At 34.7% G+C, this 25,444-nt stretch overlaps 3 protein-coding genes across 8 annotated transcripts in view; 1 reads left to right on the top strand and 2 right to left on the bottom strand.

Annotated features, from left to right (window-relative positions):
• Positions 1 to 864: 864 nt before the first annotated feature.
• On the bottom strand, positions 865 to 5,557 carry LOC106665744 (cleavage and polyadenylation specificity factor subunit 4). Its single transcript, XM_014392426.2, has 6 exons — positions 5,228 to 5,557; positions 2,360 to 2,563; positions 1,578 to 1,767; positions 1,385 to 1,523; positions 1,231 to 1,326; positions 865 to 1,164 (listed from the first exon to the last, which is right to left on the bottom strand). The coding sequence occupies exons 1-6, from the start codon at positions 5,328 to 5,330 to the stop codon at positions 1,075 to 1,077; spliced, it is 822 nt and encodes a 273-aa protein (XP_014247912.1). The 5' UTR covers positions 5,331 to 5,557; the 3' UTR covers positions 865 to 1,074.
• LOC106665743 (cell division cycle protein 23 homolog) lies at positions 5,546 to 14,704 on the top strand. The gene is made up of 9 exons (XM_014392425.1): positions 5,546 to 5,866; positions 11,544 to 11,678; positions 11,747 to 12,092; positions 12,149 to 12,326; positions 12,410 to 12,589; positions 13,648 to 13,812; positions 13,874 to 14,120; positions 14,180 to 14,378; positions 14,441 to 14,704. The coding sequence occupies exons 1-9, from the start codon at positions 5,766 to 5,768 to the stop codon at positions 14,522 to 14,524; spliced, it is 1,635 nt and encodes a 544-aa protein (XP_014247911.1). The 5' UTR covers positions 5,546 to 5,765; the 3' UTR covers positions 14,525 to 14,704.
• Positions 14,705 to 17,839: 3,135 nt separating this feature from the next.
• LOC106665690 (homeotic protein spalt-major) overlaps positions 17,840 to 25,444 on the bottom strand; it is a 114,315-nt gene continuing 106,710 nt past the window's right edge. For 5 of the 6 annotated variants that reach the window (XM_014392312.2, XM_014392314.2, XM_014392313.2 and 2 more), the window contains 3 exons: positions 20,045 to 20,190; positions 19,744 to 19,908; positions 17,840 to 19,414 (listed from right to left, as the gene is read on the bottom strand). In XM_014392312.2, coding sequence (XP_014247798.1) covers positions 19,181 to 19,414; positions 19,744 to 19,908; positions 20,045 to 20,190 — 545 coding nt within the window. In that variant the 3' untranslated portion in view covers positions 17,840 to 19,180. The remainder of the gene's footprint in view (positions 19,415 to 19,743; positions 19,909 to 20,044; positions 20,191 to 25,444) is intronic. The other variant, XM_014392315.2, reaches the window with a different exon arrangement.

Genomic DNA, 25,444 nt, shown 5'->3' with positions numbered 1-25,444 from the left:
ATATTGGTCAAGGAAAGTTAGTTGACACCTATTGATCCTGAATCCTTTCGTGGTATACCAACCCGCCAAAAACATTAATCCAATACATAATAGATTAAAAAGAAGTCCTCCAATTAATAGAAATATAGCTCAAGACAGAGAAATGCAAAAATGTTCATCAGAGGACTATTGCATAAACTAGTGGCAGAACTACTAAATCTAAGATTTGTTAGAAATACTAACTGAATACTACAAAAATTTATGTAAAGACTTGTAGTGGTGCAAACAAGCCTGTGTAGATATAGCCAGGATGAATAAGAAACAGTGGAATATGTCTTCTGTTGGTGCAGTCTTACGCAGACATTCCTTCTCCTGGGGAAGGTATAGCACGGGCCTGAAGGATAAATATATGAGCCCTTAAGCAAAATTTGGGATCTGGTAAATAGCCCTAAAGTTTAATAAAGAGCTCTGCACCACAACGGAAATGCACAATAGACTAATACCGGTTGCAGTGTCGTAAAGAGGCCAACTCCTTGTTTAACCTACTTCTCAAAAGAAGGACTGAGTGTGAAAAGGGGGCTTCGGTGGTCTCCGTCCATTCGAACCAGACATAGGCTTTTTTACAAACCATTGGCACCCTGAGGGTTCATGTTCATATAACCTCATAGTTAAAATACCTTCGTTTAAAAAGAAAAAAATTAATAGTAATAATAATAATAATTTAAACTGAAACTTATACAAAATAAAAGAAGGGACAAATAGGGATTTCGCTTGGAAAAAGGGATTTTTCAATATTTTAAACTTTCTTGCCTTCTGAAAAGGCTTCCGTTTTCTTCTTTTGTGTGTTTCGCTTTTCTTTATATACATTATTTTTTAAATAATAATAATATAATTAAAAATATCATTCGCACAAAATTTCTTAAATAAAGGAAAAAGTATCTCTTGAGGAACAAATGTCGATCCTTGGTTTTTAAATTATTTACATAGACAAATTGGCTTAAAAATCCATGTTGGATGTCCGTATTTACGCTTTTTCTTTTGTATCAGCGTTGAGTGATACATTAAACATAAACATCACAATGTTTTCTGTTTGTCTTACATAACTTTCTTTTGAGCCTGACTCAGCGTCAGGAATGCTAAGTGACCCTTTGGACATTTGTTCGCATAATGACCTTTGCAACCACACTGAAAAAGAATAATTAATCAATAAATTGTATATTAAAAAATATATTTATATACGAAAATACTTACTTTATAACACGTGACTTCCTCCAGAGGTTTAAGTCCACCTTTGACAAGAGGGCTAGATCTGTTATCTTTATCATCTCCTATATTATTTGCACCCATCTGAATAATAAACACACAAGATCATTTTTTTTTAATCATTGAAATTTAATAGAATTACCTCGCTGTCTCTTATTTCTTGAGGGATCTTGTGACAGAATAAAGCCTTGTGACCCGTGTCGCCACAAAAGTGGCACACTATCACCAGCTTTTTGGGATCTCTGGCCGTCGCGTCTGCAGCCGGCAGTTCAAACCTAGGACTAAAAACAAACTAATTAAATCAACTTATTAAAAGATTACTGATGAAAACTTACTGCATGAATTTGCACTCTGGGCCTTGGACGCAAAGTCCGGCGAGGTAGTTCATGCAGAGCACACGTCTGACGTGTCGATGTCTGCAGTTGGGACCATGCCTGCAAAAGCCTCGGTCATACCAGGGGCAGTCTTTCATTTTACTTTCGGGATCGATGTGAAGGAATGGACATTCTTTGTTATGACAAGCATCTTAAATCCGGGAAGAAATATTTAATATTTTGGATATTTACAAAATGAACTTAACCAACACAAATTGAGTTTACAAGATGAAAGTATGTTCAACGATAAATTTTCTCTTCTGATATTTTTTAAACTTGTAATACAGTTTTTCCCAAACTGTGCTACAAGGAGACCGCAAAAATTTTGTATAAAAAATATTAATTTTATTTTTATATTTATTAAAAACCTAAAAACAATACCCCCATTACAAACCCCTAAAAGACCTCGTGGACCATCCAATCTCAATATGGATGTTAACAAGACTGCATTTATATATTTTAGATTATTCCCCCCTCAAAAAAAAAAAAAAAAAAAAAAAAAAAAAAATAGGAGTTTTGATTTTTTATTAAATAAAATTGCAGACAAATTAAGAGGTTACATATATCAATGCTTTTCTGAATTGGAAATGAATTAATTACTAAGTTAGATGGACCATTGTTTTAAACTTGGGGCGCCGTGGAAAAGAAAAAGTTTGGAACTGCTGTTATAATACATTAATTGTTTCCTTTCAAATTGATATTTGTGTGTACTACGTAATACTTACAAATCTACTGATACTTACTAAACCTGGAATAGAAATAGCACTCAGGCATTTTTGTCATGTCGTATTCATGAAGAAATTCACAGTGGTCTCCTTTTTTGCAAAGACCCCTGAGCCAATGCTTGCACACGATAGTACGATCGCCCCTGACATGCCGTAAGGGGCAGGCTGAACCCTTGGCGCAGCTTCCTTTAGCATAAAATTCGCATACAGCGACAATTGACTCTTAAATAAAAACAAAACAACACAGTGAAATTAAAGATGAAATCATGGATATTCGGATTATATCAAATATTTAGTTCAAATTTTATTTTTAAAAAGATGTACAGAGGTAGTGTTATTCATTGGCGGTGGCCGAGTTGTTAGGACATATGAATAGTGTTCTGTATGGTCTTGGCTCATTCCCAGCATAGACCTTGGACTGTTTTATTATATTTGAAAAAATAGTACTGTGAAGTTGTAAGACCACTGCCACTCAAGTACCAAGGGTTAATTGTTTAAACTGAAAAAAAAGGAAAGTAATTTGATCTTTACCAATTATCTTGGCCTGCCTATAGCTGGGATAGATTATCAAAACGAATTTTGGAATTTTGCAATCATCAACATGAATTCAAACTCAGATGAACAACACTGAACATAACGAAATGTCGAACTATACTTGGCAGACCAACTCAGTAGGGGAGAGGAGAAAAAAAAGTAATTTCTCATCTCATTTAATGGACAGAAAGGACCACGATCAGAGAGTATGATGTCAGGGTTTTAAGCTTGGTGTGTCAAGACTTTCATAACTTACATTTTTTGTTGAACCATTAGGTACTAGGTTGATAGTAAACCAAATTGACCATCTGGGGTATCTTACCAAAACCAGAATAGGTGGCCTAAGAAATGTGTGCGTGTAGTGCCAGCCATCCACACCTTTACTGGATCTTAGGGTCATTTAAAATCCCCAAGAGCCAATATGGTCTAAAGCTTTTCCCCTAAACCAATGATAGAGACCAACCAAGCACCATGGATCGATCGCTTGTACAAATTCCTTACTATGATATATATATATATACTTTCCTGGGAGGTAATATGTGTATTCCTTCATGTAAAAATTATTTATAATAAAAAATGAGATCAAAGAAATTCACAACTAACTTGAGGATATTCCATAATTTCCACCATCCCTAACCATCACTGTATACCACTTGGCTGAACATTCCAGACATCAAGCTTTCTAAAGTTCTATACTAGCATCATATAATTTGAAACTAATTGAAACAGATAATTTGCTACATGTAGCATATGAATCCTGGCTCACATTCTTGACTGATACTTCGTTAACCAAACTATGGTACTAGGTCGATACCATTGTGAGCTATTGCAGAAAATTCTCAAAGTGAACACTTTTTTTAAAACTGCACTCAACAGACTATCTCCTAAACTGGCCCTCCAAGGCAACTGATTAAAACCATTAGGTCTCATGGGAAAGGTGTACAATAGGTGCCAGCCTTTATAGCCGGGATAGTGGGGTCATCCCAAAGGGGCTGACCAACCCCCCTCACAAAATCCAAGGCCCACCATTTTTTACTACCTCTTACTAAGAAAACAGGGGTACATCTTGGTGCAAGAATTGGTTTATAATTAAAAGGGAGTCCCAAGAGGGCCACACAACATTTTGGACATTCCATAATATTTTTATACTGTCCATAGTTTCTATATGTAATGCTTACAAGCTGTGGAAGACAAAAGGTTAATTCTGTAATTATATATGTATAATTAAGAACTACGGATTGCTTGATCATAGTTGATTTATAGTTGAACATAAGAACTTGGTTGGGGTTGTTAACTTGGTATAAAAAGGCATAGCTCATGAAAGACAGACCATTGAACATGGCGAAATGGTCACTGAACTATACAGCTCAACACAAAGTTGGATGTCACTTCAGAGGTGGTCTGTCAGACAAATTCTGACATTTCAAAATCGCCAGTAGAAAATTTATCATTAGAAAAAAGACCCTGCATAGAAATAGCACTGACCTTTATATGGAGAAACATGTTACTTCATCACCTCCAATCATTTTACCAATTTTAAAGGAAGGTTTGTCTAACGTGTTTAGGCTTACTAGTATTTAAGTATGTTTAATTTGTCAACTCTGATCAATCTAAATTCTAACTTAATCGGGCTTGTTGGCAATTTTTGTTCATTCACAAAGAATGTGGCAGATCAACTGTAAAAGATGGTGAAACAAGTCATTTCTTTGGGTGTTTCTCTGATTTGTAACCCATTTTTAACACCTTCCTTTGAAGGCTTTCAGCTAATTCATTTCCTATAATGCCTGAGTACCTAGAAACCCACACAAAAAAAACTTTTATGTTCTGTTGAAGGAGAAGTTTCAATGCCAAATAGACACTTCACTATCACCAAGAGATGATTTATCAGACAAACAGACAGAACTTTCACTAAAGGCAAAGAAACAGATTTTTATCATCTTTGATCATTTCATGAACTTCAACGGTTGACCTGTCAAGCTGGTTTAGGGTTGTTAACTTTGCATAAAAAGGCATAGCTTGTGAAAGAACATTGGTAAAACATGTTATCGAATGACAGCTCAACACCATATCCGACAAATTCCAGATTTTTTTAGATAGAAAAATTCCTATCACCAGTTCGTCATTTGAGTTACGAGTGGCTACCCCTGATACATTATCTTTTCTAAATTATTCTTGCTGATTATTGTAATAATTTGAAAGCTTCTTAGGGTGCCATTTTCATGTTTCCAATGACAATCGCATTAATGAGGCTTAATTATTAGAGAGTATTTGGGTTTAAAGCGAAACAACACTCGTCTTTTATGTATAAAGTGAAAATTAAGATATTTAATAACATAACTTTTGTAAACTTACTGTCCATCCCTGGGAAGGGAAGCGGTAAAGCGCCATGCTGCTCTTCCAGAGCGATTTCTATGTCGAATTTTATGTTTTCGACGTTGGCGACAATAAACTCCATATCCGGTTTTGTATAAAAAGTACGTCGAAAACACTCGAACACCCGATGATTTTCACTTCGTCAACATTTCGCCGAGGGAGGAAAAAAAACAAACAGCACTGCGATGGATTCAGAAACCTAAGTAGTGCCTCCGATAAACAAATGTAGTCGGATGACTGTGAAGGGCATGGCGTATTCCGACCCTGTTGATTTTCCTTGAAGAAGGCCGGAGTAAAATTTTCCTCTTTGTTAAAATAAAACAAAAACAAAAAATAAGCAATATAAACTTTATGAATCACTATTGATTCAAACGAGTTTCAACTTAATAAAGTGACATTTGATTGTATTTCGGTATCGATTCCATCCATCGTTCTTCTGCTACCTATTTGTAGGTTGCAGTTGCTCGTTTTGAAGTTTACGACGCCGGTTTTGCTTTTTGAAGTCAACTGAAACCAGATGGAAACACCTCTGAAGATAGACCTCAAAGAGGTCAAATTCAACGTTCAACGTGCTCTGTACGACTGCACTGTCAGGGGGTTGCACCACAGCGCCAAATGGTAGTGTTCAATAATTTTTTAAAAATTTATTTTAATTTTTTGCCATCTGTACAAACCAAATATACATTGAGCAAATATTATACATAGTTATATACAAATCTGACAGATACGTCACAGATTAAATTGTTGTGGTTCTGATCCTTACTTTTATTTCTTTGAAATTTTCTCACGGGGTGACAAATTTGATAAATTTGCTACAGAAAGTTTCAACTTTTCCTTCAACCCTAGATAGATGTATTGGTCGGGGTCAGTATTATACTGCGCCCTTTAAGAGCTATTGTATGAGCCGTTCTGTGCTTAAAACACACAGGTACTTCATCAAGGAACTTGATTAATAGGCCCGGTTTCAGTTGAATTTCTTCTACAATAATGTACATCCCAAACTACCTTCCTCGTGCAGGCAAATGTGGCTCCACAATATGTTAGTAGGTGTGTTGGTGTCTTTTTTACTTCTTTTCAGACTCTGCACATGTTGGGTTGTGTTATACCAATCTTCTTCAGCCTGCAGAGCCTAGTTCGCACTGGGATTCTTTGTGGACTCTTTGAATCTCCAGAGAGTCTTGGCTGCATCTAGCCTGAATCCGGGCTGCCCCGACTCATTGTTGCGATGAGTCTGGTGTGTTGCGGCTAGCCTATTTTCGGACTCTTTTGAATCCCATCCTATGTGGGATTCTTTGACTCAATGTTGCGCAACATTTGCCAGTGTGGACATGAATCGGAACAAGTGCTTGCAATTCTTTACTTTCCTTGATATATTCTCTCAAACGATGAATGATGGTTTCGCACACTTCTGGAACGAAATCTGATATTGATTGTTTTGAAATCCTGAAGGTGTATATGAAGCTTGTATACGAGTCTCCCCACACACGAGTGGCAGCTAATCTGTGGCCGGAGAGATAGATTCCCGAAAGTTGGTATCTTTCTTGGAAATTTGACCGCCAACTTTCATTAAAATGGTTTCGAAATCGGTCGGGGACATCCTCAAAAAATTTCTGAACCCTGCGCCATCATTTAATCTCAATGTGTCCAAAAGATTTTTCCCGTGCTGATTCCCACCGTGAAATATTTGTCGAACTCACCATCTATTTGGGCATTTTTTAATGCACTTCCGATTGGATTCACTAGGTACAATGCAAAAAAGAGCAAGGGAAATTCCTGAAAGATCTAGTAGTTGCAACAATGAATCTACGCAGCCCTGACTCTGCTCCACGAAAAAGAACCTTGACCAGACCAAGATTTAGTTAGCATTCATCAATGCCTGCGAAAATGACGGAGGAACTAGCTCTTTCAGGAATTTCCCTTGCTCTTTTTTGCTTTGTACATAGTGAATCCAGCAGAGTCGGGGCTGCGTCACAACAATGAATCTACGCAGCCCCGACTCTGCCCTGCAACATGAATCGATTCAAAGAAGCTCAGTGCGTACTAGGCTTTAGAATCCTGTTAGGATTCAAAGTTTTTGCCAGCTTCTTTTGTTGCATTCTGTTGTTTCTTTCCTTCCAAAATTTGTTAGTTTTTTTTTGTTTTGCCCATTTAGGTAAAGTTTCTTTATCTTTTTTTTGTATTTTATTTCACTTTTATTAAGTATTCATTGCTTGTTATTATTTTGGTTTTATTAAAATTCTATTTTGTTTCTTCTCATAAATATACCAATGGCTTTGACAATTTTTTTTGTTACACCCTGCCCAGCAATACAGGGGGATGCCATTATTCACTAGGGTTTTTATGAATTCCTCTCATCCCTCCGAAGTGCAATGACAAGACAGTAGAATATGATCAGCAACTGCCCATGTCTCTCCTTTGCATTCATATGCTGGGGTTTGTCACATACCTGTTTGTATAAGTGAGGGGTAACTTATTGTAGCATAATTGTAGTCTGTTGTTGTTTGTAGCCTTCTTGGTACATTAAAAGTCGAGAACCACGGCTTGGCATCTACTGATGGTCGGATTGACACATATGCTTTACTTTTACCTTTGTTGTAGCTTTGTATTCCTTTTGCCATGTAGTTCTTCCCAATCTGGTTATATGGACCATGCTGGGTTCTTGGACTTTTATGTCCAATGAGTGAATTCCACTGTTTCCTCATTTTTGTATTGTTTTTTTTTATTTATTTATTTTTTTTGTCTCAGGTATTCATTGATAGTGTGAACCCCTATACAACAGAAGGGCTCAAGCACAGATAACTCCTAGTTCATCAAGGATCTGATTAATAGGCTCGGTTTCAGTTGAATTTCTTTGACAATAATGTTGTACATCCCAAACCACCTCCTCGTGCAGGCAAATGTGGCTCCACATTTGTTAGTAGGTGTGTAAGTGTCTTTTCTGGTTCTTTTCAGACTGCTCGTGTTGGGTTGTGTTATACCAATGTTATTCAGATTTAGTTTGCAGTGTCTTGTTAAGATTCAGAGTTGTTTTCTGCTTCCTTTAGTACATTCTGTTACATCTTTCCTTCCAAAGTTTGTTAGGAGGTTCTTGAATTGTTTACACCCCATGAATGAGTTCCATTGTTCTCTGTTTGTCTGAGGTGCTTATTGTGTATATTCCTATGCCACAAAAGGGCTCGGGTCCTATCATCAGTATAGAAGCCCCTTTTTTTTCAAGGGCATCCCTCAACCCTATCTGCATCAACTTTAGCAGTTGGCTGCTCACAATTGACAAAGCTCTGAACATCATATGTCCACAAGTGACAGTTTGGTCATATGTTCTGACTCCTTGTCTACCATCCGAGCCTTGGAAGACCCTTTTTTCATCAAACAGGATATCTGTTTGGCGTTAAAACTTCTTCTTCAACAGAGCATAAAATTTCTTTTTTTGTTGGTTTCTGGGCACTGCAGCATAATAGGAAATGAATTTGAAAGGCATCTAAGGGTTACAAATCAGAAAACACCCATAGATATGATTTCCCATTTAAAATCAGTAGTATGGCATAAGTGGGAATGCATCAGGTCTGATGTTCGAGGGAAACAAAGCTCCGCGAAGTAAAAGCCATCATGCGTGCTTGGACAACGTCTTGTAGGGTAAATTGAAGTGAGGTGATTTTGACCACTCTTACATTGTGGAATCACCAAGGGTCATTTGATGGCACACGAACTTCTCCCTATATGCATGGTGTACAATAAATAAGCGCAAAACTTGGTCATTGGACTAAACAAAAGCACCTACATAAGGATGCCCTCAAGGAGGGATACTATTGCCGCTTCTTTGGTAGATAGTAGTTGATCTAATTAAATAACTCATTGAGTTAGGATGCCTTACCATAGGTTTCTTAGATGGTAACAATCATAAAAAAGAAATTTGAAGATTTGCATCAAATCAAAAGTAAAGCGCTGTAAATATTATAGGAAGATGGTGCGAGAAAAATCTTCCCTCACTCTGCTTACTTTAGTGGATATAAAATGGTCCAAAGAGAGAAATCATTATTTGCGGGACCTATGTGACATTGTTAGGAGAAAAAAAAATTAAGTGAGAAGGCAGCAACTGAAAAATGTGCCTCTAAAGGGCAAGCACACAGCTAATCCATTAGCATCTTGGTTCAGACATTCAAGTTGGGAGACCCAGTCTAAATTGATTGCACTTCAGTGATTAATGATGTATCATTCAAAAATTAGTGCTAAGATTATTATTCTACGAGTAGTGAATTATCTGTTATGCTGGTTTGGCATCTTAGAGAGTCAAGAGATATGCCGAGATGCAATAGTGATGACACTGTGAAGGCACTATGAATCCAGAGTATATGAATAGTCAATCAGCAAATCTTTATGTTTATCAATAAATCAACTACATTCAAACAATCTGTAGTTCTTATTTGTAGAGAACTATCCTTTTGTATTTCACGCTTGTCAGTATTTTGGTGATTTGGAAACTATGGAGAATATATTAATATTATGAATATTCAAAACTTAGTTGTGGATCTCTCTTGGAACACCCTTTTAATTATAAACCAATTCTTGCTTCAAGATGTACACCTGTTTTCTTAGTAAGAGGCAATAAAAAATGGTGGTCCTCGGATTTGGTGTGGGGGGGGGTCGGCCCCTCTGGGATGACCCCATAATCCAGAATAGACACCTATTGCACACCTTTCCCATGGGACCTAATGGTTTTAATCAGGTGCCTTGGAGGGCCAGTTTAGGAGATAGTCTGTTGTGGGTAGTTAAAAAAAAGAAAAGAAAAAAAAAGAGTTTACTTTGAAACTTTTCTACAATAGCTCACAAGGGTATCGATCTAGTACCTAATGGTTTGGTTAATAATTATCAGTCAAGAATGTGAGCCAGGATTCATACACTACGTGTAGCTAATTATCTGTTTCAGTTAGTTTCAAATTATACCATGTTGGTATAGAATCTTAGAAAGCTTGATGTCTGGAATGTTCAACCAAGTGGGATGTTGTGATGGTTAGGGTTGGTGGAAATTACGGAATGTCCACAAGTTAGTTGTGAATTTCTTTCTTTCTCATTGAATTCTCATTTTTTATTATAAATCATTTTTGCATCATAAAATACATATATCCAGTAAAAAAAAATTATACCATAGTAAGGAATTGTACAAGCGATTGGTCCTTGGTACTTGGGTGGGTCTCTATCTTGGTTTAGGGGAAAGCTTTAGACCATATTGGCTTTCGGGGATTTTAAATGATCATAAGATCCAGTAAAGGAGTGGATGGCACACACGCACACCTTTCTTAGGCCATCTACTCTGGTTTTGGTAAGATACCCCAAACGGTCAATTTGGGAGAGATGCCAGTGGCAAGAAAGAAGAAAAAAATGCGTTATGCACTTTGAGCCTTTGCTAGTTTACTATCAACCTAGTACCTAATAGTTCAGCCAAAAAAAGGAATCTTGATTCACCAGGCTTAAAACCCTGACTTCATGCTATCTGATTGTGGTCCTTTCTGGCCACTAAATGAAATGGAAAATAATGGTTTACGTTTTGAGAAGAATAATTCATTGTGAGATTTCTTTGTGTTGTCTTCAGCAAGATGAATCTGAAATTTGATCGTTACAGATAATTTTAGTCCGCCTATCCCACTGGGTTGCTCTGTCAGACATGTTTCGGCATTTCACCATGTTCAGAATTTAGACTCACATAAGATGGCAAAATGCTGATAGTGTGTCGAAATGATCAGTAATGAATAAAGTTCAGAACACCTCCTGTATTTGGTGTAATAAATTTTAAATAAAACTGTCTTTCACGAAAAAGGACTTAAATGAAGATCTGATAAATAAATAGTTACAACAATAATTTCGGCGTTCTTCTGAAACTTTTAGACAAGATTTAACAATGGATATTGTTTGTGGTGATTGTCTATCTCTTATGATTTTTTTGTTTTTTTTTCATTTAAACAAGTGAATAAGTTTTTAGAATTTAATTGATATTGATCTTGAAAACGTTCACAGTGGAGCTTTCATTGCTAAAGTGGGCTTTTGGTTGTCATAAATAACAAACATACATTTAGGCATCATTTATTCAGTGAATATATTCTGGACTTTTTTTTCATCCTAAGTGACTGAAAACAGTTTAAAAGTTTAGATGTCCTGTGAAAAACCATTTCCTCAGGCAATACCTGGATCAAACTGTGACATTCTTCATGTACCTGGCTCAAATAAAATTTTATAATTTTATTTTATTTATTTATTTTTTAATTATCCATAAAGAATATGTATGTAAAAAGTATGTTTCCAGGTTGGCTGAGATTTGCCACTGTTTAAAAAACGTTAAAAGTGACATCTATATACCAAAAGAGCCAGTTGTCATACCTGAGGAATATGACAACTATATTCTTGCTAAGAGTTATTTCGATTTAAAAGAGTACGATAGGTAATTAGAGAATTTATTACAGAAAAAAAATTAAATTTAAATTTAAAGTCAGAAAATCATTTTTCTAGGTGCGCATTCTATTCGTCAAATTGTAACTCGCCTTGTATTAAATTTTTACACATCAATTCCAAGTATTTATCGTTGGAAAGGAAAAAAATCGACAACCTGACTGAGCTGTTTTGCGGCCCCGAGCCGAAACTTTCATCAGAGCTCCAACATCTTTGTACAGAACTTAGGGCTTTGTACGTCAAGCATAAACTCGACAGTTACTGTATGTACTTGTACGGCGTTGTTCTCAAGAGGTTAGACTTGCTCGACGATGCAAGAACCGTTTTGGCCGAGGCTGTCAACTTGGAGCCTCTCCATTGGGGTGCTTGGATGGAATTGGCCATGCTTACTACCGACAGGACCAAAGTATGTTTAAATAACATCCAAACGAATGAAAGGATAAATTTTTTTTTTTTTTTTAGTTGAGATCTTTAGTTTTACCTACGCATTGGATAAAACATTTTTTCTTGGCTCATACGTTTCTCGAGCAGCAGATGAATGATGAAGCGCTTGAAATTTATTATGAAATGCAGAAATCGGGATTTTCTGAAAGCACATATCTTCTAGCACAGATCGCTATCGCTTACCACAATAAGAGAGGTTGGTAATAACAGTATTTATTAGATACTTTTAATACTTTTTGTTTTTAATTAACGAATTTATTTTTATAATTTTTTGTTTAGATGTAGCCGAGGCAATAGACACATTTAAAAGGCTCAGGAAGCTGGATCCGTATAGGTTGGACAATATGGATGTTCTTTCAAATCTGTTATATGTACGTGAAATGAAAGTAGAACTTGCATATTTGGCGCAAGAGGCTTCTGAGATTGATAAGTACCGAGTGGAGACATGCTGCGTTATTGGTTTGTTCTGTTATTATTATTTCTTATAAACTGGGTTTCTCAGTAGGGTGTGTCGACCACAGCTTAAAGCAATATTTTTCATGGAGGGTGGTGTCCATTAACATAAAAACAATACAACAAAATAAAAACAAATAAACTACCCAAAATAACAACGAAAGGGCAGTGTTACTTAGCTGATCAGTGATATTGTTTTCTAAAGGCTGTAAAGGTAGTTCCACGGCACGAAACTCACTGAGGAAACTCGTCTCGCATTTTGTCGACTTAGACGGGACTGCGAAACTTTTGGCGCAAGTATGTTTCGGGGTCAGCCCAAGTGAGTGCCGGCTGTTGGTTTTTTTGTGTCATCCAATTATTTTGTAGTGTTTGTTTCGCTCTGTATAAACGCACTTTTCTCAAGTATGAGAATGAACCAGGGCTTATCTGAATGTATCACAGCTGCTGATTTTTGTGGGATGCTAAAGATCTCAGCACTCATCACTCATCAGAACAAGAATAAAAGTTAGGAAGAGCAGAAGGAAATTAGCATCAAAATAGGACAAACTGTTGGTACTCTTGAAGCGAAAATGAAAACTAATGGAGTTCTCCGATGAAATAATCGATCCACAGTATTTTCTTTGTTTGATTTTCTTTTTAATATAAAGTATCGCCATGGTAGTAAATGCTGATGCACCAGTTTGTGTAGTTATAAATGGCATGTTTGTCTCATGCAGCTGATGGCTCACTTTCTTTTGTCTTATAGAGCTGTTTGAGACAGCGTTTCACAAGTAATTCTCGCGTTTAGTTTGGGAATAATTTTTTTCACGCAGTGGAAATCCAGCTTTAAAATTGTGCACATTGAAAGTTGCAACACCTCAAGAGCTGTGGCTTAACCACTTAATGACATTGATGATCCAATGCAGAAATTGTAGGTTACCCTGACAAGTTTTTATTGTTCATCTCATTGCCTGCGACTAATTGCTAATTTACTTTCATATAAACTGTTCATAGTGTCTTTAAGGGTTTTTAAATTATTATTTTTATTTTTTTGTTCAATATCAACAACAAGAATTTTTTTACAGGAAATTATTATTCGTTAAGAATGGAGCATCAGAAGGCTGTGGTATACTTCCAAAGGGCCTTGAAATTAAATCCTCAGTATTTATCTGCATGGACGTTAATGGGCCATGAGTATATGGAAATGAAAAATACCAACGCAGCGATTCAAAGTTACCGTCAGGCCATAGGTAATCTATTAATATAATCGTTAACCCAATTAATCCAAATTTTTATTAAAATGGTATTTAGAGGTTAATAGGAGGGATTATAGGGCATGGTATGGTCTTGGACAGACATACGAAATATTGAAAATGCCATACTACAGCCTCTATTATTACAAGCAGGCACAGCTGTTAAGGCCAAACGATGCCAGAATGTTAATTGCCCTAGGTGAAACTTACGAGAGGCTTGAAAAAATTCAAGAAGCTTTGAAGTGTTTTTACAAAGCGCGGAATGTCGGTGACATCGACGGATCTGCTATACTTAAACTAGCCAAGTCAGTTTTAATTCAATTTTAAGCCTTTTGGATAAAATAAAAATGTAATATTTTTACAGACTTTACGATAAATTGGGTGATTCTGACCAGGCCTGCTCGGCGTTTACGGAGTTTGTTAATGAAAACGATCAAGTTTTAACCGCTGACAACAAAACCGAATTAAGTCAGGCGTACAAATACTTGGCGAATTATCATCTCAACAAGAACCAGCTCGACCTCGCTTACAGCTTTGCCCAGAAGTGTCTTAACTTTGAAGAGGTAAACATTTTCAAATTATATACTAAAACTTATATCTTATTTAATTTGTTACTCTTTTTAAGACAAAGGAAGAAGGACAAAACCTGCTTAAGACGATATCCCAAAAGACTGGACAAGACGAAGAAAAGGAAATGCAAATAACGTAACACTCAGTGAAACCTGTCTGGAATAATTTTCAGTTAATGAGGAACTAAATATAGTTTTAATTTGATCAAAAGTGATATGACTGACACTCAAATATTCAAAACATGTATTGTCAAAAGTATTTTGAGTTAAGCCAGGATGTAAAAACAAGTGATATTTTTTTATTATATACTAAAATTATTGATAGTTGTTTTAATGTAATATAATATTGCCTCTTCCTTTTTTAAATTATTTCAGCTTTATCTAGGTCTAGTCTATCTACGCCAGCAACACAAATTTTCTTGAAGAAAAAAATATCTTTTATTCAAATTCAGTAAGGTAAGTTTGCTTGTGAATTATTTAAATTGAGAAAACTGCTGACGATACTGCAGTATATATAGATAGTAAGCATCAGAAGAGAAGCTTGAATGAACAGCACAGTTGATAGATGGCTCTCGGAGGATCTGAAGAAGAGCGATCATCCTATAACAACAAGATGCTGTAATGTTTTTTTTAAACAGGTTTAAAAAAAAAAAAAAAAAAAAAAAGGGACATGGTGAGAGGCATGGAAGAGGACTGAGCTAAGCCTCCAAATATGCCTGGAGAACTAGGGCTTACACTCTTGTTCTCGATTCTGAACACCTTGCCACTCTTCTTTTTCCTTCATCAAAAAATAATGCAGGAGTGCTAGAAAAACACTGACATTTGGGTGAGGTCATTTATTTATTAGTTCATTCATTTTTGTGCATGCATGTGCAGATTTGAGCTTATATAAATCAGTAATCAGTAAATCCTTATTATATAGATTAATGTATAGCTGATTTATATAATATTTTTAATGGTATGCACTTTTAGTCATATTGACAAGTTTTGTATTTTGTCTTACATTTTTAAAAAACCATGTTGCTGACCACTCAGCGACTGCGTACCCCAAAGGGAATCAGGGCGTAGGTGGCCACAACGGTTTGGGCGCTCATCACTGTAAGGTCAGTCCAGTGGTCCTACATTCAAGCCTGATCTACAATTTTTTTTTTTTTTTTTCAAAAACACTTGCACCCCGAGGTTTCAAATAACCTTTTAAAAAAAACTGTAATTAATTGCAATTTGTTTTTATTTAATGAAGGAGTCCAATCTCTCATGATTTATTTCTGCCATTTTAATCACTGATGGACAAAATTAAAGCACCACTCAATTTATTTAGTTTAAAATTAAATCCTTTGTCTTTCTACATTAGTTACAGGTAATTAGAAGTCAACCTGGTCAAAATAAAAACATGCTTTGTTTACTTCCTTTATTTACTTTGGAACTGATTAATCTCATTTACACAAAATGTGGTATTACGCTCTTCCATTCTTCTACACCTAAAGATCTCTTTCAGTTAATCTTTTTCCTTTATTGATTTCATATATTATTTTAACCTTTTTTTAATGGCTCCGGTTAGGCATTTGATATTGAGTATAACAATGTCAGGGTGAAGTCGCCAGGTGACAGTGTAAATCACTCTACAATAGGAAGGGTTCTTTTGCACTTTAGGTATATGATAGAGACGACAGAAGAACAATGAAGAATCTGATAAGACAAGTCCTAAATATTTAGATTTACTCCAGGTCTGTAAGAAGACAATGAAAATAAACTCAGGGCCTCGCACCCAGCTCCTAGACCTCTTCTTACCACAGTTCAGAAAACATCCAGGCTTCAATTAACACAAGAACTTGTGAATTAGATGTTGGCAGATATGGGAAAAGTTCTCTTTATAGATGAGGTGAAAGTTGGCTTCAAATCTTCAGATGTGGGTTCATATGTAGGAGCTCAGAAGGAAGGTGCACCCCATGCTGTATGGTTCCTCAGGTGGTATTCCATGGTGGATCATGGATGTAATAGGGTGGCATTTCCTTGGAATTCTGCACCGAATCAGTTATTTTGCCAGGAAGATCCTTAACTACTGAGTACTAACAAGGCGTAGTCAAAGAACATATAATATCATTTGCCCCCCACATCGGCGAGAGATTTTCGCTAATGCAGGATAATGTCAGGACCTATAGGACATGTATTGTGGATGACTACCTGAATAAGGTTGGAATTGAGTGCTTAGTGTGGCCAGCTCAATGTTCAGATTTGAACTCAATCATACATATTTGGGACCAACTTAAGCAACGTGTTGGAAATGACTTCTTGACGAATGGGGAAGAATTCCTCAAGATTTTTTTGGAACTTTTTCGAAGGAATGCAAATGCGTTTAATGCAAGTGATTAATTCCAGAGGTGGAAATACTCAGTATTAAAGGGGACAAAAAGGATTTTTTACATTTTTATTTGTTGTTGATTTTTTTTAAAACTCAATATTTTATTATTTATTTATTTTAAAATTAGGTAATAACATTTTCTTGGGGACCGCGGTAGCCGAGTGGTTAGCATGAGAGACTCTCACGCCGCGGTCGTGGGTTCGATTCCCATCGTTGCCCCTGGCCCTTTTTTCCCAATAACCCCCCAAATTTGAACACACATATACGAATTTGTCACATGGCTAATATGCATAGTTCATAACGCAAAAAAAAAAAAAAAAAAAAAATTTCTTTTTAAATGTTATTTTTCAACTGAACCTATTTTTGGTATGCAAAATATGAATAAACCTACATACTAAATAGATTAAAATTTAAGGGTGGCATGTTTAATTTTGTTCATCAGTGTTTATTTTTATTTCTTAAACTTTTCAACTGTCATCAGTAATAAATGGGAGGGCTTTCCTTGAAAAATAGACATTTCAATGTTTTTTGTTTTTTTATTGTTTATTTTTATGGAAATATATTCTAAGATTAGTTCTTAGTCAGAACTAGATTTTTTAATTCTTTTTTTGTTGATGATATTGCACTCAGGCAGTGTTTGCAAAATGTTAAAGAAAGCTAAATATGGAATTTTTTGCAACAATAAAATTTAAGAAAAAAAAATGTCATAGCAATAACTTAACTAGAGTTACATAACAACAGCACTTCAGTGACTTCGATCCTGGAAAAACACTAACAATTAGTGGTGAAATAAGTAGATATTTTCTTCATACTGAAAAGAATTAAAATAGGGTTGGTTTTGTACAATTTACTGACAAACTCACTTTCTTTTTATATCGATTATAAATCAAAAAAAGAACCACCATTGTTGGATGAGTATTTTGCGAATGGAAAATAAAAGTGGACGAGATCAAGATATTATCGAATTGTCTATACTTCTGAGAAACTTGTTAACCTTCCATTAGACTAAATGCTTAAAAAAAATAATAATTAAAAAAATGAATTAAAATTTGTGTATATAATATCTCTCTATTGAATAAAAAAATCACAACAATTAACTACCTAGTACATATACATTATATACAAAATAATTTAGAAAATTTAATATAATTTGTGGAAATAAAAAGACATCAGGTAACGATGGTGATACAGTTCTTACATGTGGTGTTTGTCATGTAGGATAAATATTACATCGATATAATTATGGAGTATTAGACATACAATTGTCACACATATAAAATAGTATGTACCTACATTATTTAAAATAATATTAAACGAATGAATGAATACCAAATTAAAAAGGATACCATTACTAATTTAGGCAGGCATATATGTGCGACTTACATTTGTAATTACTACATGTAATAATTATAGTAAACATAATTATTTCAGTTTTTCACTATACACTAATAATACAATGTTTGCTTTTCATGTAATATACATCATCTTATCATTGATATAATCGTATTCTACAAAAGAAATTGTTTTTACTACATAATAGTTGAGGACATCACTAATATTAAATCAAAAATCATTTGTCTTCATATTATACACATTAATTTACAAAATGTACAATATTTGGAAACATTTGGGCAAACACAACAAAGAACTTTTATGAACTCTACTGACAACAAATACACTTTAAAAACTTTCATGTCATTTCACTTTTAGAAATTAATTCCTTGGTCTCGATAACTGATTTTTCTGTACGTTAAACAATACAAAATAATCGTTTTTCTGTTTACGCCTTTTATCACAGGTGAATAAATATGGAACTTGTTATCACTTTACTAGCCCCATTGTAAATTAAACATAACATGCCCTTATTATCTGCAATATCTCAGCAGAATTTCAATAAATAAAATCAACAATACATTACCGTTATATATAAATAACCGCTAATATTAAACGCAATGCCCCAGTCAACCGTCAAAACAGTCCAAGAAGAGATAAAATACAGAGGTCACCTTGATATTAAATAATTGTATAATTATAATAAATGACATTTACTTTATAATAATATACATCTTCTTTTAAATACCTATTTTATTTAATTTTATCATCAGTCCAGCTCCTTGTTTATCTCCAAACTTTCATGATCAACTTTAAGACTAGTTTCAAAATAGGAACATTGCAGCCGCACACTCACACCTCTGTCTTTTTTTTCTGTTTCTCTGAGTCTCAAACTTCTCGTGCAATCGATAAAACTATTAAGTAATCACATGACGTTTGGACAAGATATGTATTATGAACTCGCACGGCACAACACACAAGCACGCCCAATATCCGTATAGTAGAAGCTACTACACTTTCTAAGTCACTATAGGATACCCCTAAATAAGAATTTGGATGTGATATGTCAGGAGGGGGCCTATGGCTTGGGGGCATAGGGCAGATATCATGCTGCGAGCCCTTCTCCTCTTGGAGGCGGCATACTAGGAGGTGGAGAGGTTTCTTCAGTGTGGTGGCTGTCTTGCTTCAAATGTAGATCCCAGAGTGAAGGAGGTGTTGCACCTTGGTGCGACGTTTTCTCCGGTGATCTCGGCTCAGCCTTAAGCTCCCCAGGGAAACCGCAGTAGGACATCATCCCGTTATGGCCACCTCCACTTCCAGCCATCGGCATTTCCGAAAGCTAAAAACAGTAAAAATTTGAAATTAGTCCTACTCAATTCCAAACCTGCCAGGTGAAAATAAGTATCATATTAATGACAATCAGACCAGGATTTAAAAAGAAATTGACATAGACTACAAATTGATATTAGCCTTTAATATTAATAAAAATAGTCATTTGAAAGAAAAGAAAAATAATTGAAATATTAGTCCAAAATTTAAGCATTCTTCCTGATGTGAAGTTGAAATTGCGTGTTTTTCTTCTTTTTTTTTTTTCAAATTACCCTTATCGCTAATTTTTTAATGCAACATTTTTAAAGCTGACGACTACAATTTCAAGCAAATACTAACTTTTTGGTGGATGCCATTAAGGAATGGCGCCGGGAGGTATGGGTAGAAGAAATCTGGCCTTCTCTGGAGGAACTCCGAGTCCTTTGGAAGAGGAGGGATTTCTAATGACATTCTCCTCCCTCGCCGTGACGCTCCGTTGCTCCACATATGTGTACCCATGTGCACCTGAAATACAATAAAAAAAAATGCAATAAAATAAGCCTTCTTGAACATTGAAAATAGTGAAAATTTAAAAGTCTTGTCACCCTTGTGCAAATAAGCAATGGTTTTGTGAATACTAAGTAATAAAGGATGATCTTACCTTGAGGTTTCCCTTGGTAGTGAAAGCCTTGAGGCAGATGGAACATCGGAACGGCTTGTCTCCAGTATGGGTCCGCATATGGATCTGGAGAGCAGACGATGAGGAGAAGTTCTTATTGCAAACATGGCACAAGTGCTTGGGCAAGCCTGGAAACCACACAACCCCAAAGTCGTGCTTGTTAGATAGGCAGCATTCTCTCTCCAAACGGGCAATGGGGCATTGCCATTGATAAATGTGAAAATGGAACGTTCAAAACAACTTATTTTTTATTCTATTTAAAATTCCATTTCCATCAATCGTCATATGGCTTGATTTGAACTTTTGTATCTTTTCCCCACAAATTAAATTTCGTCCCATTTAATTATTTTTAAAAACTTTTTTAATGAGAATCAAACAAACTTCAACAGACTATAATTAAAGGCACAACATAATTATTATTAATATGCAATCAAAAGCCCTTTGTATATTAAATATAATACTTTAGTAATTAATTAATTAACTCAGACAACTTTGAAGTAAGTAAGCCAAGCGGGATAAGCAACAAAAAAAAAGCGGTTACGTATAAAATTAACATAATACACATATATATTGTAAGATGTATTTCCATTTGGTCAGTCACTCTATTTGCATAGAGGTATTATAACTGCAATATTAATTAAATTAAAAAAAAAATATTATGAAGGGTGACAAGACCAATGTTATACTATTACAAATATATATTTAATAAAATCAATTATCCTACAAAAATTACCATTTATTTTTACTCTTTTTCTTCAATGTTTACTGCTTTCTCTGCACTTTTTTCATATGGACTGTTTCTTAAAAATCACTCCTTTCTATTTTATAGAGGAGAGTTTAAAAAAAAGTTAAAATCTGTTAATTTTCTACTGAATACACTTTTCTTCTTACTAAAACATCATTTCGGGATTAAATTTTTTTTTAAATATTTGGGACGTTACATACATACATAGCTTTAAATTTAAAGTATGACTCCATGTCCTGTATGATGATCGTTGATTATTTAAGCCAAATAGAAAATATAACTGTAATAAAGATATTCCTTAATTAGTCAAATATTGAACTATTGAGTGGATAAAAAAATATTGAAGGATTTTTCTTTTTTGACATTTAGCGCTAACAAACTTGTGAAATAATTTTTGGTCTGGTCTTCCCAACAGCCCAAATACCAGTAAATACCATAGAAAACAAGTGAAAATTGATTCTTCATAAAAAAAACACATTTAATTTACTATCATGGAAACTAAAATTTGCGACTGTTCACAAGGTTGATATAAGATTAGGCTAAAGATTATGTTCGTGTGATAGAAAGAGGATCTAAGGACCAAATAGCCAATTCTGTATAAAAAATATGAAATGTAAATATTATAAATATAGTTTATTGTTGATGTGGCAAAAATTGTCCACCCAATCCATCATTTACTCCAGATTCTGTCCTTCCCGGTACAAAATTATTTAATGGAAAACCATTTGTGCCATTAGAAGCTTATAAACGCTTAAATAAACTGTGGTTTCAGTGAATTAGAGTGAAAATACAATAATAACTTTCTGGTAAGAGGCCTAGGAGGAGAGAGAGAAAGAGAAAGAGAAAGAGAAAGAGAGAGAGAGAGAGAGAGAGAGAGAGAGAGAGAGAGAGAGAGAGAGAGAGAGTGATAGAGAGAAAGAAAAAATTAAGTAATTTATGAAAATATTTTTCTTGCCTTTGTTGTTCATTTATTTTATGATTATTATGTATCATTCAATTTAAAAAAATCTAAGATTAGAAAATAATATACAGGATCGTATTGAATGAGATTAGATATTTGAAAAGTTACATAAACTAAAATCAGCTTTCAGTAAAGAAAAGAATTTTAGTAAAATAAAGGAAGTTTTGAGAAAACCAATTCGACGTTTTTAAACACCGTGTAAAGCCCTTAAACACCATTTTTATCACAAACCAAAAATAGTGATTTTTAGGTTGGATTTTCCGGGGCAATTATTTTTCCTGAAGATGTTTGATGTTCGTTTAAAAATCCATAACAGCTCTGAATTTCATCCAAATCGAACTTTTTACAACGGTTTGAAAGCGGGTTCTTTCTTCTTTCAGACTATGCCAACAATGTTTAGATTTTGTCATTATAAATGATAAAATAAAGGTGAAATTAAAAAATACCCTGCTTAAATGTTTTATTTTATTTCTCCGACGTCTGTGACATTTCGTGTATGAGGTTCTAAACCCCAGTAAAAAATGTTTCAGCTATTAAAGTATTAGCATTGTAAAAAAACCACATCAAAATTTGACAGTGAATGATGCCAAAATTGCTAAAACCTGGGGAAACAAGATGATATATAGAGAATTTTGGGTAACGAAAAGGTAGACACACTGGCCAGAGGAGGATCTCCAAGAGTATAGACCCTGAACCTATTCCTGGGATAACAAAAACAAATACAGAATCCTCCATCACAGAATGAATCCCAAACAGACAAAAGGAGAAGTGGATAAGGTGCTAGACACAGTAAAAGAATGGCAAACTCACTACTACAGTTAGAAAGGGCTAATCTCAGAGGAATAAGGTTATACAGGGTGAATTGCTACTCGTGCTACAAACTTCTCCAGTAGATTCTTCACCCTAAAATGAACAAAAAAGTTCATATTGTCCATGGTCCGATTCTCAACCATTTCAGAGTAATTTCGCTTTTTATCGATTTTGAAAGATATCACGTCCTGGCGTCGGAAAATCGTGATATCTTTTAATCTAAACATTTCTCTGAAAATCTAATAGCACCGTTGAAATTCCCGTTAATTTTTCAATAAGAAGATGACGGTGGCAAAATGTTTGGGCTAATTTTTTGTGTTTTATTTCAGCCAGAACTACAAAAAGAGTGGAAAATTGTGTAAATCGGAAAGTGTATAAAGTAATCCAGAGTTTCTAATTTTAGTCTCAGAAGGCAGCAAATTTGAGGAAAACTACCTGATTTAATAACGCTTCCAACGCACTCGTCATTTTCTTATTTAGTGGTTGTGAGACCAAGATGTTGATGACAAAAAGAGAAAAAATGGTGGTTCAAGGATTGCTAATGTTTGAGAGTGACTTGCTACTCGTGCTACAAACTTCACCAGTAGATTCTTGACCCTAAAATGAACAAAAAAGTTCATATTGACCATGGTCCGATTCTCAACCATTTCAGAGTAATTTCGCTTTTTATCGATTTTGAAAGATATCACGTCCTGGCGTCGGAAAATCGTGATATCTTTTAATCTAAACATTTCTCTTAAAATCTATAAGCACCGTTGAAATCCCCGTTAATTTTTAGAGAGAATCAAAATCATAATTCCATTGAAATTTTTTAATTTAATTTAATGCCCATTTAGTATGTAATGCTTAAGAAGTTTACAAACAGCTAGAAGGTCAAGGAAGAAAGACCCAAACGTTTTGCCACCTTCATCTTCTTATTGAAAAATTAACGGGGATTTCAACGGTGCTTATAGATTTTAAGAGAAATGTTTAGATTAAAAGATATCACGATTTTCCGACGCCAGGACGTGATATCTTTCAAAATCGATAAAAAGCGAAATTACTCTGAAATGGTTGAGAATCGGACCATGGTCAATATGAACTTTTTTGTTCATTTTAGGGTCAAGAATCTACTGGTGAAGTTTGTAGCACGAGTAGCAATTCACCCTGTATACTGGACAGTGGCATCTGAGTAAATACCTACACAACATTGGGTATGTTCAATGATGACCCATTTGTATGTTATGCAACGAGGAGGAAGAAATAGCCACCCATATCAACTTTGAATATGCTCAATGGAAACATAACTCGGGATACAAATAAAACCCGGGGAATGAAATTGCAGCAACTTCCTAGTACTTTTTAGGAGAATGATCGAGTCGATTGCACTGAAGTAAGGAACTAGGAAAGTACAAGCCAGAAGGCTGCATTGCTTAGGGAACAAAAATCCCACTTCCTAGCATTCATCATCACCATCAAACCGCTGGAAAGTTTCCCGTAGATCGGTGGAATCGTCTCAATAAGATTTAACACGATTTTTGTGTTTTTCGAAAAGAAAATTGGAAGGCAAAAATTTTGAAGAATTTTTTTTTGATATTAACAAAAATTCGTTTTTTAGGGGGTTTTTAGAGTGCAAAACACTAATATCAACTGTGTTTCTTGCTAGAAAAAATCTTTTAACCTAATTTGCAACCTCGTTCGGTGACAAATTATGTACTTCAATATCTAAGGTCCAAAAAGGTATGGCTAGCGGCCAAATACATTTTTGACGTCCGAGTAACTGAGCGACGTCGCAAAGACGGTTAAAATACTTTTTAGCAAGAAACAATGTAGATTTAAAAAAACCAAAAAAACGAACGATATATATAATAATTCGTTAGATTTCGTGGTCCAATTGACCAAATTGACATTCAATTAATTTATCTTTATCTCAACTTTACATAAACATTAATTAATTGAAATATATAATAATCTTGAAATACATGCGCACCAAAGGCAGGCAGACATACTTAAAATATTTTTTCTTTGGTATTAGGGCCTATTGGCAAGAACTCTCGGACCCGTGTCTAATATTTTTCCACTTAGTGCCATGAAAAAAGTTTCATTAAAATCGGTAATGTTACGCGTCCATATTTTCCCTTTGTAAGTTATAAACTTCTAACAGTTATACAAGCAACGCCTGGCAGAGTCTGCTTTATTTTTAAACTTAATAATAAATCTCATTATTCAACACGGTTTTCTAATTTGTGTATTGTAACTGACAACAAATCTGTACAGTCCATTATAATTTTTTAAAATACCTATTATTTAATTTTTGGTAATAGTCCAACCCGCCACTTTTAGAAATTGTTTTCTCTGTAGTGCCAGTACTATTAATTTAAATTAATTTAATTAGTTAGATTATTTTTGTAATTTAGGTTTAATAGTCTTACTTATATTTTATTATTATAATTTTTATAAAGTTATTACATTTTTCTGTAATAATCTGTATAACCTATGTAATATTTTCAAACAGCTTATTTAAATATTTATTTAGAAATCGTGAGATGCGGTTTGGTGTGATGTAGTCTGGTGTGATGTAGGTTTCAGAAAACATTTTCTTTATCGTGCCAACGTTTCGATCTTTATTGAGATCATCTTCAGGGCCTGGGATTTACAAACATTGTTTACATATAACAATTACATTTTGGATGCGGGAAAGTGTATACATTGTATAAAGTCACTTTTCCGCATCCAAAATGTAATTGTTATATGTAAAGAATGTTTGTAAATCCCAGGCCCTGAAGATGATCTCAATAAAGATCGAAACGTTGGCACGATAAAGAAAATGTTTTATTAAAACCTAAGTCACACCAGACCGCATCTCATGATTTCTAAATAAATATTT

The sequence above is a fragment of the Cimex lectularius genome, unplaced genomic scaffold (assembly GCF_000648675.2).
Source record: "Cimex lectularius strain Harlan isolate CLEC.00 unplaced genomic scaffold, Clec_2.1 scaffold83, whole genome shotgun sequence".
Classification (NCBI taxonomy): Eukaryota; Metazoa; Arthropoda; class Insecta; order Hemiptera; family Cimicidae; genus Cimex; species Cimex lectularius.
Note: the sequence above shows the minus strand (reverse complement) of the source record. Positions and strands in the feature narration are given on the sequence as shown.